The 17,998-nt window shown below is 42.8% G+C and overlaps 1 protein-coding gene across 1 annotated transcript in view; it reads right to left on the bottom strand.

Annotated features, from left to right (window-relative positions):
* The window catches only part of cacna1sa (calcium channel, voltage-dependent, L type, alpha 1S subunit, a), a 151,992-nt gene that overhangs the window by 59,329 nt on the left and 74,665 nt on the right, over positions 1–17,998 (bottom strand). Inside the window, exons 16-21 of the mRNA XM_084316714.1 lie at positions 17,155–17,224; positions 16,369–16,501; positions 8,566–8,695; positions 7,582–7,641; positions 1,853–1,959; positions 1,234–1,321 (exon numbers count right to left, since the gene is read on the bottom strand). Coding sequence (XP_084172840.1) covers positions 1,234–1,321; positions 1,853–1,959; positions 7,582–7,641; positions 8,566–8,695; positions 16,369–16,501; positions 17,155–17,224 — 588 coding nt within the window. The remainder of the gene's footprint in view (positions 1–1,233; positions 1,322–1,852; positions 1,960–7,581; positions 7,642–8,565; positions 8,696–16,368; positions 16,502–17,154; positions 17,225–17,998) is intronic.

Raw genomic sequence — 17,998 nt, 5'->3', positions numbered from 1 at the left:
AGAGAGAGGAGCTTGAGCAGTAATGTGACTGCCTATTATTTTTTCTCATATGGATATTTGGATATATAAAAAACTGTACTTTTATTTTATTTTTTATTTGTTATATTATTATTATTTTTATTAAATTATAATGTCAAATATTGTAAGGAAGGGGCAGGGCTTGATAAGTTGTTTTACTTCCCCCTGTTCCTTCTCGAACACTTATTGTATGGAAATAGTCTTTGACTATTTACCTTTTTGTTTTTTAAACTTGTTTTATGTTTCTATGTTCGAGACAAATAAAAATAAAATAAAATCATATGCCCCCCACTGGTCGGTTGTAGGGAGGATAGAAGCCCTGCATCACGTGTCCCCTCCAGTACACGAGGAGGCAGCCTGTCACATCTTCTCACCTGCCAGCGCGGACTCTCATTGGCGAGGTGTAACGTGTGGGAGGCTCACACTACCCCCGCTATTTCCTGTCTCTGCTGTGCAGGCGTCCCCCAACCGATCCGTAGGAGTCGCTGTCCACAACGTCCAGATTACCACCCATCGACTTCCACCCGCTGGCTCTGCCAATTGAGCCAGTATGACGGCCGGCCCAAGCCGGAGGCAATGCTGACACCTGGATTCGAGACCGGAGTTTCTTGCATTGGTGACGAGCGCAATCTCCGCTGCGCCACCCAGCCGCCTTGGAATACCTTTTGGCTAAGGTAAGGTACATTCTATGTCTATTTTACCTATTCCGAAACGAGTTTTTCTAACGATCACAGTTCTGTGTTTCACCGGACGAAAAACATGCTCTGCAAACGCGATCATAGTTTTCAGTTAAAACGACCCCCCCCCCTTGATGATTTTGTGATGATACAGTACATATATACAAGTCATATACCTTTGATATGGGAGTATTCGGGGTTTCAGGGGATCAGCCAGAACGGTTTGGGCTTATTGCACATAACGTGTTTTATCTCGCGATCTATGAAAAAAGACTGTATTATCTTGGAAATGCGCAATGTTTAGCGTGTAATAAACTACAAACTACAGCATGTGGAAACAAACTATTATTATGTTTGTCAAAATGAGCCACACCGTGTCTCTACAGCTATAATACAGAACACACACACAGCTTCGCAAACATAGTGCAACGACCACAGAAACTACTAGAAGGCTGGCATTCTAAGGGTAACTTTAACCAAACAGCGTGGCACTGAATGTGTTAACGGAAGTGAAACGTTCCACTGGAAGTCAAGTCACCTTGAGGCCCTTGGCTCTGTTGATGGCCCTGAGGGGCCGGAGTACCCTGAGCACCCTGAGGATCTTCACCACAGAGATGGCGCTAGACCTAAGGGGGACGAGCACAATAGTATGTTGTTTTTACACATCTCTTGGAAGGAGATGTAATACAAAATAAAATGTGAAAGGGGAAGATAGTTTTGTTAATTTGTTCCTAAAAGCTGACCCTATGAAATGTGAAATTCCTGGGGTGTGTGAGTGTGTGAGTGTGTGTGTGGGGGGGGGGGGTCTCATATGGTCCACTAGGCAAAAATAAATGCCCCTTACCATCCTTAACTTTGGTTTCAGATGACTGGATGTTCCTTGGGGACACTGCTTAACCCTTTCACTGCCGCACTACCAAATGGTTGAACCCTTTTACTCCGACAATACGGAAGGTTAACCCTTTCACTGCCACACGACAAAGGGTTAAGTGTATTTCTGTCCAGGAAGCTGAATTTGTCGTACTTGAGGGTCATTTGATGTGATGTACGGGGTGTTTAACTGGATCAATTACAAAATGATAATGGCAAAATATTTTGGTGTCTGGTGAGATTGGATTATCATCAGTGATTGGGAATATTTCAAGAGACTAACTTACTCCATGCCCATGGAAAGGAGGGATACACTGACCACCAGCAGGTCCAGGATGTTAAAGGAGTTCCGGCAGAAAGAGCCCTGGTGTAAAATGGCACCGTATGTGGTCATCTGAAAAAAACAAACACAGGTGAAGGCTGTTTGATAGATGAGAATGTGGACAATTGACCTGTCTCAAACCCCACCCTCTTTTCTTGATCCTCCAATCATAACTGTCGCTTCCACCGGAAAAGAGGCAGAGGTTTGAGATAGGTCAATTAGACATTGGTTGTACAATCTGCTGGCTTGCAATTCCATTGAGATTACAGATGAACGTGATGAGTGCAGTGCATGCTGGAAGGCAATACTATTGGGAGGGATATAGTCCAGGCTTTCTATGTGAAAAATAGAAATGTTTGTTTGTCAGTTATATATCATATAGCTTACGCTCTGCGCTCTATTGGAACATATCCATATCCAGTCTAATACTGAATAAATTTCTTCACATGTACACACCCATTCGCCTGGCCACACCCCCATCCGCTCCTGTACATAAGCGGGGATGTGGCCATACTAACAGCTCCTTCCTTATTTTCACCACCGATACGTGTCTGTATACACCACTTGAGTTTAGTGCCGAAATAGTTGGAAAGGAGCTACGTTGAAGAGAAGGAGCTGCGTTGACATTATATCTTTGTTTTCTCTCTCACTATTTTCGAGGAAATACAGCGATAATGTCTTCGCCACCGGAGATGATGATCATTCTGACTTCCACCGGCGCTTCGTATTAGGGGCTCGCATCGCTGGGCAATCCCCGCCGGCATTACCTCCGGCTCTGCAGTTGGACACTTTGCTTGGGAGGCGCTCGGCCGTGTGAGGGCTGACGGCCTCTCTGGGGCGGGTGATGTTTTTGTGACGTGGGCGCCAGGTGTGTCGGTTGTGGGGGGAACAACTACACACCTTACGAAGGCCGGCTCCAGGCTGGAATCCTTTTTCGCTGCCACTTAGCGGCGTGGAGGGGGTTCTGGTTTGATGCCCACGTTAACATTAGCTCCTCATCGAGTAAGAGCTTTGTTTTCCTGGGACCGTGATTCCGAATCTGCGGTTCAATTCCCCGGGTCTCTGGACAAACGGATACCCACTGTCGCCGTGCTGGCCCCGATTTTCAAGATGAAAAGCGGCCGGTGCGAGGGAGGTGAGCTTGGTGTTTCATTATGAGAATATCTCCATGCTCAAGTGGGCTATAGTCCGCATGGGACTTGTTGCCGGCACCGCTGTGTCTGGTAAACACCATTCTGAACAGGGATGTGTGTTGCCTTTTTTCCCTTCTTTTCTTCTGATGAGAAGAGGAAAAGACAGCGGCTGTCTGAAGTGTTGGCCTGTATTGCTTTTCTCATGTTTTGCAGTTTTCAGTGGTAGCCGCTTAGCTTGCTTCTGCGTGAGCTAGTGGCTAGCAATAGCCGGGGTTGAGCTAACTGTTAGCCAGTTAGCTGTTAACTACGACGTTAGCTACCGGTTTCGCTCGGCTGGGAACGTTAGCTTGATGCTATCAGTTAGCCTAGGGTTAGCTGTTAGCTTGTGCTACGACCATTGGCGTAGCCGTGAGAATAGCAGGCCCTGGCACTCTGACTACGACATCATCTTTGACAGAAGATGTAGTCTGGCCTGCACCATGACCGGCTGCAGGAGGGGGGCGTCTCGCCGGAGCGAGGCTCCGGCCATAGCTTCTTTTTGCCCCACCAGCGAGAGGCCTTTCGTCAACGTGGAGACCAACCTGTGTTGCGGCCTTTCGCCCTGCATTCCTTGGTGCAGGTAAGATGTCCATTGGACATTACCCCACTCTTCCTTCCTTCCCCTCCCGAATGTTTTGTTAATAACAATGTCTTTGTCTACAGAACATATTTCACTATATTTGGAGATACGACATGTGCTGTGTGTGAATTGTTTTGGTCGCTTTGTATAGCTTGGGTAGCGTTGGCCAAGGCTTGTGCCTTTCTCTCTGCCTAGAAACAGCGTTGTTTTTTACGTGAGTAAAAATGAACTGGGTTTTTGTTGTATGATGAGAAGTTGTGTGTGTTCATGTAACGTTAGACAACGTGGCTGAGCCCACAACTGGCTGGGTTACCCTACAATACTGTGCATAGTGGCATGTGATCGAGTGATGAGTCCCTCTCTCAGCTTGTTATTCTTACTTGAGGGTAATGATGACAATGACAAGTGGCAAGTTTTTTTCACACATAAGCAGGGCTGTGCCTGTTAAAACAAGGTCTTCGGCTGTGCTGGCGTGCATGATGTAAAGCTTACTCTACACATTTGGCGTCGTATCAGGGGTAAGGTGGTGAGGGGTGGGTTTTTCCCCGGTTTTCACCTGGCCCCCCCCCCCCCCCCCCTCCCCTCAAATATGATTTTGTTTACAAAATGTGTGTTGATTCACTATGTTTTTGGGGATACGGTGTAAATCCCTCAGCTTCTGCTGGGGTTATGCTCTTGCTTAGAGAGAGGCAATTTTTTCTGAAAATTCGCTGTCATGTGGACTTAGCAAGGCCTGTGACCAGTACTTAATCGAGGACTTATGTCTTCTCTCATCATGAAAAACGGCGTTCCTCTTACAGTAGTGAGAGTGTACTTTTGTCCTTTTTTGTTGTGATGGAGGGTTGTGTGTATCGTTTTCACGTTTAAGATCCACAACTGGGTTAGGTGTTGGCCTACAGAAGTTACATGTGTAAGCTCTTGTACCAGGGCCCTTGGCCCCTCTCTTGGTCTGTGTTTTTTCTTCCTTTAGGGTAAAGGTGTAAAAGTTCAGGTGACAGGTTCGCACATGAGCCTATGTGAAGCTGTTACCTTAAACAGGTATAAATGCGCTTCATGTAGCACGCTATGACTGGTGTCATGGCTCTGCTTTGTCATTGCATCATATCAGGGGTGAGGGGTCATGAGGGGGTGAACTGATAAACCCTCCCTTCCCTTTTTTCTGATTGGTCAGGGGGTTGGACCTCCTGTCCTTCGGGCTTCCTGTCACGCTGTTGGGTCAGCGCGTCACAGGGTAGGGAGGGGGAGTTCCCTGGTCCCATGCCATATTTGGGCAGGTGGGTCACGGAATTCCCCCTGCCATAGAGTACGTTACTGGGCGCGTTTCTATTGGTTGTGAGACTTCCGTGAGTTCTTTGCAGGCTCCATGTTGTGGACCTCTGTTATTGTCAAGATGAGTTATGCGGTGCGTGAGAACTTAAAAAGAAGTTTCTGCTCTGCGCTCTGTTGCATATGTCTTGAGCTTGGTCACGTAGCTCACTGTTACATATATCTTTTCAATTATTACTCACGTGGGAAGTCTCTCTGGGGGTTCCCTGTCTCCTCTCTTTTATACAGGGCAGGGTTGACAGGGGTGTTTTCCCTCAGACGCGTCATATGGGACCCATATCTGTGTCTTGGCCAGCTTCCTGCCGCTCTCCCAGGCGGCTTGGAGGGAACGTTATCTGGGTTCTTGTTAGAATTACCATTGATATGTTTTGGTTCTCGACGTGTACATAGTGCTGGCCCTGGGTGCTTTTGTGTGGAACCATGCATGGGCTTGCGCGCCTTGGTTGCTCATCATTGAAACAGCGTTTTTATGGGGCAACTAGGATGGAGTTTGTCTCTTCCGAGCGCCAGTGTACTGGGTTAGTCTCGATGAATTCTCGTTCATCTCTGGGGGGAGATAACGGAATAGATCAAAGCATTGGCGGAGGGGTCTCACGCTTTTGGGGTGGGCCACCGGGCGCGGTGCTTTTATGTTCTGACCGTCTTGGTGGCGCCCTCTGTGATGTTTTGGATCAACACACGTACCTACCCCCCTCTTAGGACTGGGGATGGTGGCGTGATTAGGACACGGGACTGGTTCTGGTCGCGCCGGACCAGGTCAGTTAACCCGTTGTCCGCCGGGGCGCAGATCTGCTGTTCTGGTACCCTGAAGGACTTGTGCTTTTTCGGGGGGAAAATGTCAGGTTGGCCCGGGCGTTGCAGGGGTTGATGTTATGGAGGTGTTCGTGGTTATGTCACTGCGTATTATCCTTCACTATTGCTTGGTCCATATTGTGTTGTACCTTGCACTGTGCTATAGGAGCCTGGTCCTTCTCCATTCTTTTTTCGCCCCTCTCTTCTCCTGCTTGGCGGGGCTGGGAGGGGGCTGTCGAGGTGGTTCTTGTACCCCTCTGGCATCCCTGTGTACGTCCCGGTCCGCCGGGCCCAGGTCCGGACTTGTTCTCGTCGACCTGTTGGCCTGGGTTAACCCCTTCTTGAGAACTGAAACACTTGTACTGCTGTATAGCCGGTGTATACCCGCAGTTGTATTTTGGAGTTTTTTCTTGGGGGGGTTATAGGAACAACCGCCTCCTGTTAGGTGGTGGTTGGTTTCCAGGTGTGTTGGTAGCGGAGTCGACTCTCGGGTTAGGCCGGGCTTGACCCTGTCTGCCTGCGAGTGTGCGCCTGCACCCTTCATGACGTCTGCCAATCGTGTCAGCCTTCTCTGCCTCGGCCCCTCTAGAGGGTCGGGTTTTTTTTGTGGAGGCTGCGACATGGTGCACAGCATACCGAACGCCCCTTCCGCTGGGGTGCTGTTTTCAGCAGACCCCTTAGGAGCCTGTCTAGTCCGCAGTGCTCCAGGCACAGGTCGAGTCCTTTTGACCTGTTGCCTGGATTGAGGGATCAACCTCTTTGGGGGTTGTCTCCCCGGTGCGCTGCCTGGTCCCGCTGTGGGGGTGTAGCCTCTTTGAGTGCTTCAGGGCGGCGTGCTGTAGGGGGGAAGGGCCTGCTCTTGGATGGGCCCTGTCCGATACGCTGGCGATGTGGGGGGTGGTGTCACTAGTGACCGCCTGGTGGGGTCTCGATACTGCGGCGTCGTGGGCCTCGCCAGGCCCCCTTTTTCCGGGGGGTCCTGACCCTTCCTGGGGCTGGGTCCTCCTTCGCGCTCCGCTGCTACGGCCTTACCATGGGGTTGGGTTCTTGACCTTGACCCTGTGATATTATGGATTGTAACAGTTTTTTTTCCCTTCCTGTTTGTTCCCTAGTGGCATGTGGGTTGTGCGCCTGTGTAGTTGTGGGTTCTTCTGTGGGAAGGTAAGTCCCACGATCTGCTCACCCTGTGCGTTTGAGTTGCTAAACCCTCTTCGCACAGTCGGACCCGATTCCCTCCTGTCCTCCACTAGGGGGGTCCGGGGGCTCGGGTCCGCCCCGGTTCTGATGGTTGTGGGGGGCCTCAGCGGGTACATTTGTCGAGCTTCCGCTCTGCTCAGCTCCTGTGTTCCAATAGAGCGCAGAGCGTAAGCTATACGATATATAACATACGGTTATCCTATAACCATAGTTATATGAGTATAGCGAGTGCTCTGCGCTGACTCACTGAGGACCCTGTGGTCTTCGCCTTCGGTGGTGAAAGACTTGGGAAGGAGCGGTTAGTATGGCCACATCCCCGCTTATGTAGAGGGGCGGATGGGGGTGTGGCCAGGCGGATGGGTGTGTACATGTGAAGAAATGTATTCAGTATTAGACTGGATATGGATATGTTCCAATAGAGCGCAGAGCGCTCGCTATACTCATATAACTATGGTTATAGGATAACCGTATGTTATCAGTTATCAGTTGTCAGTTGTCAGTTGTGACTCAACAATTAGTCTACTCCACTTCTGCTTGTCATTGAGCTCACAAAAATACCAGAAGTGCTTGTTTTCGGGAAGTAGAAAGAAAGGAGCTGACGGAACAGATCTTACTGGCTAAATGTACCTTAAGCACAATCTCTGCTGTGAACACTGACGTGAAAACAATATCAGCGTAAGCCAGCACCTAGAGAGGAGAGAGAGCAAAATAAAAACATCGACATATATGACGTTCCCAGAAGGTCATATAAACAAGATATGTTGAATGATCATATTAAAGGTGCTAGATAACATTCAGCCACTGGATGTCGCACTAAAGCACCAGCATATCATTTATCCAATCAGGTACATTACACATGGGAAAATGGGAAGTAGCACGCAACATGTAAACAACAACATTAATTTTGGACATGCCAGCATCTTTTAAATGATAAATTCATTAATCAATCATTTTGGGTGAGAGAAACAATACTTTTAGTCTGCACCTTTTTAAAAGCTATACATAAGCTCTACCTCTACATACATTTTTTATCTATAGCACCTTTAGGAGCCAGTCAAAATGAAGAGCATGTTCAGCCACAGACGCATACACCCCCCCCCCCCCCCCCCCCGCTCGGCCAGTCCTTCGTGCCAATGGCCATGAGGGTCCACAACCGTGGTCAGGAACTGCTGCTTGCAACTACTAGTAATGTAAGTGTGTCTGACTCTTACCACCTAACCTGCAGGGACTACAATGTATGATGTATGGCATATATCATATATCACAGGTACCTTGTGTATACTTATTTATTTATTGTAACATATAATATAACTGATAGGGCATACAGACCCTCATATGCACCTTTGATTTCACTGTTTTCTTTTATCATATTTTTTATATTCAGATACAATGTTATTGTTATTGCCTATATTTATCTATTTCTACTATTACCCTGCCATACCTGTACCTCCCCTCCCCCATGCTGCTGTGATGCCTGCATTTCTCCAAGGGGATCAATCTTATCTTATTTTAGCTGATTCAAATATATATATACTGTATATACAGTATATATATATTTCTTTTTGGTTACTGAAATGTTAGAACAAATGCCACGGGCAGATGTTTGCTCACCTGGTTCCTGAAGGACATGGGGTCGATGGGGTCCTCAGCAGCCAGAGAGATAGAGGAGAGGAGGATGAAGAGGAGGATGATGTTGGTGAAGGTGGTAGCATTGATTATACGATGGCACAACTTACGGAACCTGCAGAGAGAGAGAGAGAGAGAGAGAGAGAGAGAGAGAGAGAGAGAGAGAGAGAGAGAGAGAGAGAGAGAGAGATTCTCAACAAGGAATGCATTTTGTTTTGGAAGTTGTAACTGCGTACAGGCCACCAAAGTCTAACTGTGCCATGTTGACTAATTGCACAGTGTGGTGGTATATGTGTGGGGCAAAAAGTTTCATTAGGTTGGGATGAGTTTGAAGAATTAATTTATTTGTTCGGTGGTCAGAATCTGGCATGGTCTTGAGAAAACCAGGCCCAGACATGTTGTATAGCTACACCACATAGGTTGTATACCACATGACTTGTTTACTTATGCAAATAGGTGACTAAACCTCCACAATATTATAAACCTTGAAGTCAGGGTCACTGCTGCTATGAAGATCACATCTGAAGAAATGGTTAATTCTTGACAGGATTATAAGGAGTGCCAATTGACAGACAGAAATGTACATTAACCAAGACTGAATCCATTTCATAGACCGCCAGTTTAGAGAACATGACGTTTGACACAGGAACACACAGTGTGGCAGGCCACAAAGAGGAACTGTTTAGTTTGAAGAGAACTCTTTCTAAAAAGACATTATTTGTTTGTGTAAATAATCAGAACATGGTTTCAAATCCAGCTTTAGCTTGCTCCCTTCAGAGGTGGCCAACTAAAAATCTTTAACAAAAACAATGCTGACTTATTTTGCACATAATTTTACACACATCCAAAAACTCTAAACAGTTTTGCACACATTCATTTAGTTTGACAGTTTTTGAGAGTAAATGAGAATATGGCCACCAGTGATCGGGACATTGAATCCATGTGTTGCTTCAAATCCTCCATTAACATCCCGGTGCCTAGGAAGAACAAGGTCACTCACTGGTGCCCCGTTGCCCTCACCTCCCTGGTGCCCCGTTGCCCTCACCTCCCTGGTGCCCTGTTGCCCTCACCCCCTATAGTGAGAAAAAAAAAGCCTCAAGAGGATTGTGAAGAAGACCGTCCTCAAGGAGATTACCACCCACCCTAGACCCCCACCAATTTGCCTAGTGGCTAAACAGATCCACAGACGACGCAATAGACACTGCCCTTCACAATGCCCTCATGCACCTGGAAAACCCCAACACATGTGAGGAAGCTGTTCATAGACGTCAGTTCAGCTTTCAACACAATAGTCCCTTCCATACTGGACACCAAACTCAGAGACCTGGGCCTCAACTCCAACCTGTGCAGCTGGATCCTGGACTTCCTGTCGAATCGGCGACAGGTGGTGAGGACGGGCTCCAACATCTCTGACCCCCTGATCCTTCACACAGGAGCCCCCCAGGGCTGCCTCCTGAGACCCCTCCTCTACTCCCTGTACACAATCAACACATCCTGAGGGCCTATACTGATGGGATGCACCACCACATGGTTTGGAAACGACAACCAGAACCACCGCCGATGGAGAGAGTAGTGCGAAGGGCACTATATTCAGTATATAGGACAGTATATTCAATAGCAGAATATTCAAACTTATTTACTCTAAATAACTGTCAAACTAAATGAATGTGTGCAAAACTATTTAGTGAAAAATGTACAAGTTAATTGTTTTTTGGTGAAGTACCCCTTTAATAGGACATTATGTGCTCTGGATTTGTCAGAGGCTCTGTTAGGTTCTGCTTTTAATGAGCAGATTGTTGTTGAAATGTGAAAATACCTGCTTACTGTCAGCACTATGTAATTTCCCACCAGCACTTCCTTTTCTGACCATTTAAAGTGACCATGAAGAAATCGGCACACTAGTAATTCACTGAACAGCGAATACTCATTCAGTGAGACACTAACAGTTTGCAGTTGAGAGGGGTAAAGACAGGGAGAGAGAGAGAGAGAGAGAGAGAGAGAGAGAGAGAGAGAGAGAGAGAGAGAGAGAGAGAGAGAGAGAGAGAGAGAGAGAGAGAGAGAGAGAGAGAGAGAGATTAATTGAGATGGAATTATTTCTTATAGTCCTAGTGTTTCAACTGTCAGGTAAGGTCAAATTTATGTCAAATGTCAAAAATTTGTGTGTTTCTATAGTTTTTCTACTATCTTAGAATCTTCAAAACGATGTACAATATATGTTTTGAAATACAAGTATTAGCTGCATGCATTCCATAGTAGCCTACTTAGTTTTGGACCAATGGAACCTTTTGTGTGACAACCTTCAACATGACATGTACACTGTTTATCGCTCAGTCTTGGTCCTGAACAGGGCTCGGTTTAGCTCGGGACATGGACTTGACTTGGTCCTGACTGGACTGAACTTGATCTCGGACATGACTTGGTCCTGACTGGACTGAACTTGATCTTGGACATGACTCAGACTTGACTTGAGGTGGTTTTATCTACAGCTCAGATGTATAGTGTGCATTGCAAATTCATTTCACAAAGACAACAATGACATGTGTTTAAGGAATGATTCATCTGAATGTTCCACCCCACCCCACTCCAATGCCCCCCCCCCCCCAAAAAACTGACTAACCAAAAGAAAACACAAGCTACTGACCCACACCTAATTATGTGATATTTATTTTCAGGGGGTGTGAGCGGACAGGACCGTCTTTACCACAAATTTGGAGATAATGTCAATCTCAAATGTGCCAATGTGATTTATCCAGATTGCTCCTCAACAACATGGCTGTTTAGCAGAAATCATGAGCTGACTGTTACCAAAGTAAATCTCGGAACTGGACTGGATTTGGGATCTGACTGTTCGCTGACTGTTTCTAATCTCAGAGCTGAGGATGCTGGTCTTTACACTTGTCGACAATATGATTCTAATGGAAGTCACTATGGAAAGGATACAATGATTTACCTCTCCCTTCTAACCATCACTCAATCCCCGTCAGCGGCCTCTATACGGAAGTCTAGTGCTCATTTGATTTTAACCTGCTTGTTGTTTACTTATGGAGGCTGCGGACCCAATCACATAATGAAATGGCTGAAAGAACACACTGAGCTTAAGGAGGAGCACCTCACTCAACCTTCATGTGAAGGTAACCTGACTGTAACAAAGCAGGACAACAATACAAGGTTCAGGTGCCAATTGAACAATGATAAAGGAACAAATACGTTTGCTGATTTTACTCCTTTGTTCCCAGGAGGGAACACGCCTAAAACAACTACAAGAATAGGGATCTCGGACCAATTTTACATCTTTATTGCTGTAGGAGGGGCTCTGGGGGCGGCGCTGGTGCTCTCCTTTGTCATTCTCCTCATCATTGCAAGCAGAAAGAGAAACGCCAAAACCCAGAGTTTGAGCCAAACACCAACCTATGATCAGATTGGTCCAAATGCGGTCAGCGCCTGTGTGAGTCAAACCGACCACGAAGACAAGAGTGATCCCAATGACGGTCTGACCTATATGTCCATCGACCACTCCAAGAAGAAGGCTACCCCTGGGGGAAACGACCAGGAGCTGGAGGACTTTGTGACCTATGTCACAGTGAAGACAAAGGAGAGGAGAACCTAAGAGGGTCTCCAAAATGATCTCAACAATTTCAACAATAAGTAACCAAACCAAAATGGAAGTTTGTCCCATTGTATCCACCAAGCCTCTCAGAGATGTGCCAATCTAGCTTTGATCTAGAATGAGTCACCAGGTTCCTTTGACCATCTCATTCATAATATCCTGAGAGGGAATACTCTGATAACGTGATGATTTTCAGTACATTTCTCATCGATAGAGGCTAATGGTGTCAGCCTCCAAGACCTATAGCTACAGTATACTGCATGGGCCTTGCTGGCCTGGGATCCAGTTGCACCAGAGCCTTGTTTCCGGCATCTTCCATATACTCTCCCTCTCTGCGTATCTCCTGTACCACCTGGAATAAGAAACCTACCCCATCCTTTCTAGAAACGGAAGGAAAATTCCTCACCAAACCAGTTGAGATTGCTAATCATATTAACAATTATTTTATTGGAAAAGTAGATAATTTAAGAAATAATATGCAAACAATAGATAATGAAAAATCTTATTTATTAATAAAGAATAAAATAATGAAAGATAAAAATTGTCAATTTAATTTTGATAGTGTGACTATAAGTAATGTAGAATATATGTTAAGTACCACTAAAAACAAACCACCAGGTGTTGACGGTCTTGACGGGAAACTTCTGAAATTGGTCCCTGATTTAATTGCCCCTGCTATCTGTCATATTATAAATCAATCCTTTAGTGAATGTTTGTATCCGCAACAGTGGAAAACTGCCAAAGTAATACCACTGCCAAAAAATTTGAAATTGCCATTCTCAGGATCTAATAGTCGTCCCATAAGTTTACTGCCAGTTTTGAGTAAACTGATGGAAAGAATAGTAAGTGAACAGATTAAAAGCTACTTTTCTTTTAACACATTGACCACTGATTTTCAACATGCATATCGTGAAGGACATTCAACAGCGACTGCTTTAACCCAAATGACGGATGATTGGCTGAAAGAGATAGATAAAAAGAAAATGGTTGGAGCTGTCTTGCTTGATTTTACTGCAGCATTCGACATCATAGATCACAAATTCTTACTTAAAAAACTTGAATGTTACGGTTTCTCCTCATCTGCACTATCTTGGATGCAAACTTATTTAGCAAACCGGAAACAAATAGTTTTTTTTAATGGGAGTTACTCAGAAGTTAAAACGGTAAGGTGTGGAGTACCCCAAGGAAGTTGCCTTGGGCCTTTGCTCTACACCATATTTACAAATGACATGCCTCTTGTCCTAAATAAGTCCTATATTTCTATGTATGCGGATGATTCAACGATTTACACATCAGCCTCAACAGCCAATGAATTAAATACGGTTCTAAAGGCAGAGTTGCAATCAGTGATGGAATGGATAAAGAATAACAAACTAGTTCTAAACATATCAAAGACAAGTAGCATCATTTTCGGTTCAAACCATACTCTAAGAACGAACCCAGTCTTGAAACTTTTGATAAGTGATGTGGTAATTAATCAAGTCCAGGAGACTAAACTCCTAGGGGTAACATTAGACAGTAAATTGTCATGGTCACACCATATAAACAATATAGTAGTGAAAATGGGAAGAGGGATTTCTGTTGTTAAAAGATGTGCTCATTTGTTACCACTAAATTCTATCAAACAGGTAATTCAAGCTCTGGTTTTGTCAAATCTTGACTATTGTCCTGCAGTATGGTCGAATGTAACAACGAATAAACTGAAAAAATTACAAATGGTACAAAACAAAGCAGCACGTATAGCGCTTCGCTGTGAGTACAGAACTAATGTTGCAGCGATGCACAGTTGTTTAACTTGGTTACTTGTCAAACATAAATTACTCTGCTCACTCCTTATATTCACTAGGAATATTCTTGTTACAAAGATCCCCTCAATTTTATATAACAATTTATCAATAAGTCTTGACAGACACAACCATTCCACCAGACATGCTTCTGCACGAGGTTTTACACTTCCAAAAGTGAGGTCGAATGCAATGAAGCGAACTGTCATGTTCCGTGGTATGCAGGAATGGAACTCTCTTCCCAGACATGTTAAGCAGGAGAATAGTAAATGCCGTTTCAAAATCGTGGTAAAACAACATTTTCAACCAAAGAAATTGACATTCCCTAATAGATAGTGTGTACGTAAATGAAAATGTATGTGTCTGATATTTTTATCTTGTATTATGAATTTGATTAGGGTTTTTATTGTTGTTTTAATTGTCTGTATGACATGTAAATGTTGTGAGTGTATAAGGGTTTTTATTGTTGTTTTAATGGTCTGTATGTCATGTAAATGGTATGAGTGTATAAGGGTTTTTATTGTTGTTTTAATTGTCTGTATGACATGTAAATGTTGTGAGTGTATACGTCTGTAACTGTATTTTATGTGTTATGGACCCCAGGAAGAATAGCCCCAGCACTGCTGTGGCTAATGGGGATCCAAATAAACTTAAACTTAAACCTCAACACACACACATTTATTTAGTTAATCAAATCAAATCAAATCACATTTGTCTTCCACTTTTGGCCATGTTTACACAAAATCTACAATATTTAGGGCATAACGGCATGGAAACAATCTTCATTACAATATTATTTCCAATATTAACCTAAATCGATCTCGTCCAATGCACTACATTTTAGTAAAAAGGGAAAATAGAGATGTGATATACGTTTTTCAGCGTTTTTTTTGCTTTTTCTGTCCTGAAATTTAACCAAGATGTATTTGAATCTTAAAAATAACAATTGTACTGAATTCCTTGGGTCAAACTTGTTTGGGATTTTTTTTTATTTGTCTCTATATGTTGTTAACTTCAAAAGTTATGCTGTTTTCTTTTTCAGGTTTTCGTTCAGGATAGGTGTAATAAAGGGTTCAAAATAAACCCCATGGGACATTATTTCAACCTGTTACCTGTCAGAATCTTAAAATAGACACAGGATTAAGAAAAAACAGGTGGTGAAAAAAAATCCACCCTAGATGTTTCCATCTATTCTAGACTATCACAACGCTGTTATTGTAATGCTTTTTGGTAGCAAAGCATTTCAGTCTGTTCTGTGATTTGAAGAGGTTGTTGCCCAGTAAACATCTGCATTATTTGTCGAACCGAGAGGAGTTACACTGTGACTGTCATGTAACATTTGTTGTTACATGCAATATGATATGTGGACTTTAACACTTTCTTTTGTAATACTTTATTTGAGCTCTGTTAGTGAAAGATGCCGCAATTGCTTATAGCATAACGGTCCCATATTGCAACGGGTTGTAGATCTAATAATGCATTATCAAAACATTTGACAAAAAACTGGTGAAACAGAGGCAGAGAAAGACAGGGAAAGGTTCAAGGAGGGAGAAGCCTTTGCAGGGATTAATATGGAAACCGGTGTGTGTGTGTGTGTGTGTGTGTGTGTGTGTGTGTGTGTGTGTGTGTGTGTGTGTGTGTGTGTGTGTGTGTGTGTGTGAGAACAAACCAGTGCCACTGCACAACAGAGTTTTTGCAGCATACAATAGATATGTTCTGTACACACAAATGAAAGAAAAACATTTGAAAATGAGACCCATTGTTTTGCATATTAACTTGACACAAAGGTAAATTAGCGGATTGTGTTTTGTTATTTGATGATTCGTTGATTGATTAATTGATTGATTAGCTTGATATGTTATTTTGGACAAATGGGGGTCGCTTGACCGCAAATTCCCGGGCTGCTTTTTGTTGCCAGTCCGCCCCTGGTAAAGGCTGAATCGCTATCTGTCACTCTATCATCCACAAGGACAGATCTGTGTTGTGTACTTTATCCTTTTATTGTTTCTGTGAGAAATTAAATGTTTTTTGTTTTTGTTTTACAAACATTTATTATTTGATTCTGTCTATTCAGGATACTATATACAAGTGTATATACGATAAGATAAGATATTCCTTTATTGGTTCCCTTGGGGAAATTCAGGGTATATATATAGGTTAATTGATGTAAATTGCAGTTTTGTAAGTAAATATGTAAGTATGAAATATATAATGGTGGTAATACGTCCATGTTAAGTAAAGCAGGCACTGTTGCTGTGATTAACTATAAATTATGTCGACACATAATCATCATCATCATCATCATCATCATCATCATCATCATCATCATCATCATCATCATCATCATCATCATCATCATCATCATCATCATCATCATCATCATCATCGTTATCGTACTTGTTCTGAGGGCCAAAGATGAAGAAGGCACTGGCTTCCGGCATTGGCACCGCTTCCTCTTTCAACTGCAGATCTGCCATTGGACGAGGTCTGGGGCTTTCGGGGATGTCAGGCTCCTCTTCCTCATCGTCACCTAGGCAACAGAACGTTTTTTTTTTAATTATTTATAATAATAATAATAATAATAATAATAATAATAATAATAATAATAATAATAATAATAATAATAATAATAATAATAATAATAAAATATAATAATAATAATAATAATAATAATAATAATAATAATAATAATAATAATAATAATAATAATAATAATAATAATAATAATAATAATAATAATAATAATAATAATAATAATGGTATGTAATAATAATAACAATCATTTATAATAATAATAATAATAATAATAATAATAATAATAATAATAATAATAATAATAATAATAATAATAATAATAATAATGGTAGGTAATAATAACAATAATTTATAATAATAATAATAATAATAATAATAATAATAATAATAATAATAATAATAATAATAATAATAATAATAATAATAATAATAATAATAATAATAATAATAATGGTAGGTAATAATAACAATACTTTATAAAAAATTAAATAATAATAATAATGGTAGGTAATAATAATAACAATCATTTATAATAATAATAATAATAATGGTAGGTAATAATAATAACAATAATTTATAATAACTGCATATTTATTATAACTGGAATTGAAATATGGTGGGGTTTGCACGACAGTTTGTACGTTTTACCAGGGAAGTCAGCAGGGGGGAAAGGGTCTTTGATCTCGTTCACGTTGGACTCAAACTCGTCAATCTTAAGCTGTAGATTAAAAAAAAAAAAAAGTTTGTTGAACAAAAACAAGATCAAAGGATGCTACATTGTTTTATGGCCCTCATTTATCAATGCTGTATACGTTTTCAGAGAGAGGGCAGATCTGTTTGCCGATGAGTGGCTCATCAGAAGAGTCCGCTACCCGAGACACATTCTCCTTGATTTGTACCGCAATTTGCGACCCAAATTGGGGCGTGAAACAAATGCACGAATGCCATCGCCGTGCACATTCAAGTCCTCTCCACCCTGTGATTTTTGTCCACCAGCATGTTGAGATTGGAGATGGATCGGGCATTTCCCAACCCTCCATGAGCAGGATTATGCCTGCAGTGTTGGATGTCATTATTTCCCCAACCCATACAATATCCATATCAATAATAACAGCAGGCCGAGGTCAAGAGAGGATTTTACGCTATCGCTGGGTTTCCCAACATCATCGGAACAATAGACTGAACCCATGTAGCCGTCAAAGCTCCATCAATCAACAAATTCAGTTATGTGAATAGAAAGGGATTCCACTCGGACCAATGTACAGATAATCTGCGATGCGCATTTGGCTCATAAATGTAATTTTATCGCACGAGTCATTCATTGTGCAGAACAGTTATGTTGCTGTTTTTTTTTTTTTTTATTTATCCACTTTTTCTCCCCATTTTCAATTTTTCTCCCATCCCAATTCCGTGTATCCAATTCTTCCCTCCCCTGTCTTGAACGTTGCTATGCCTCCCACAGGTCGGTTGTAGTGAGGACAGAAGCCTTGCA

Source organism: Notolepis coatsorum (genome assembly GCF_963971535.1).
Source record: "Notolepis coatsorum genome assembly, chromosome: 6".
Taxonomy (NCBI): domain Eukaryota; kingdom Metazoa; phylum Chordata; class Actinopteri; order Aulopiformes; family Paralepididae; genus Notolepis; species Notolepis coatsorum.
Note: the sequence above shows the minus strand (reverse complement) of the source record. Positions and strands in the feature narration are given on the sequence as shown.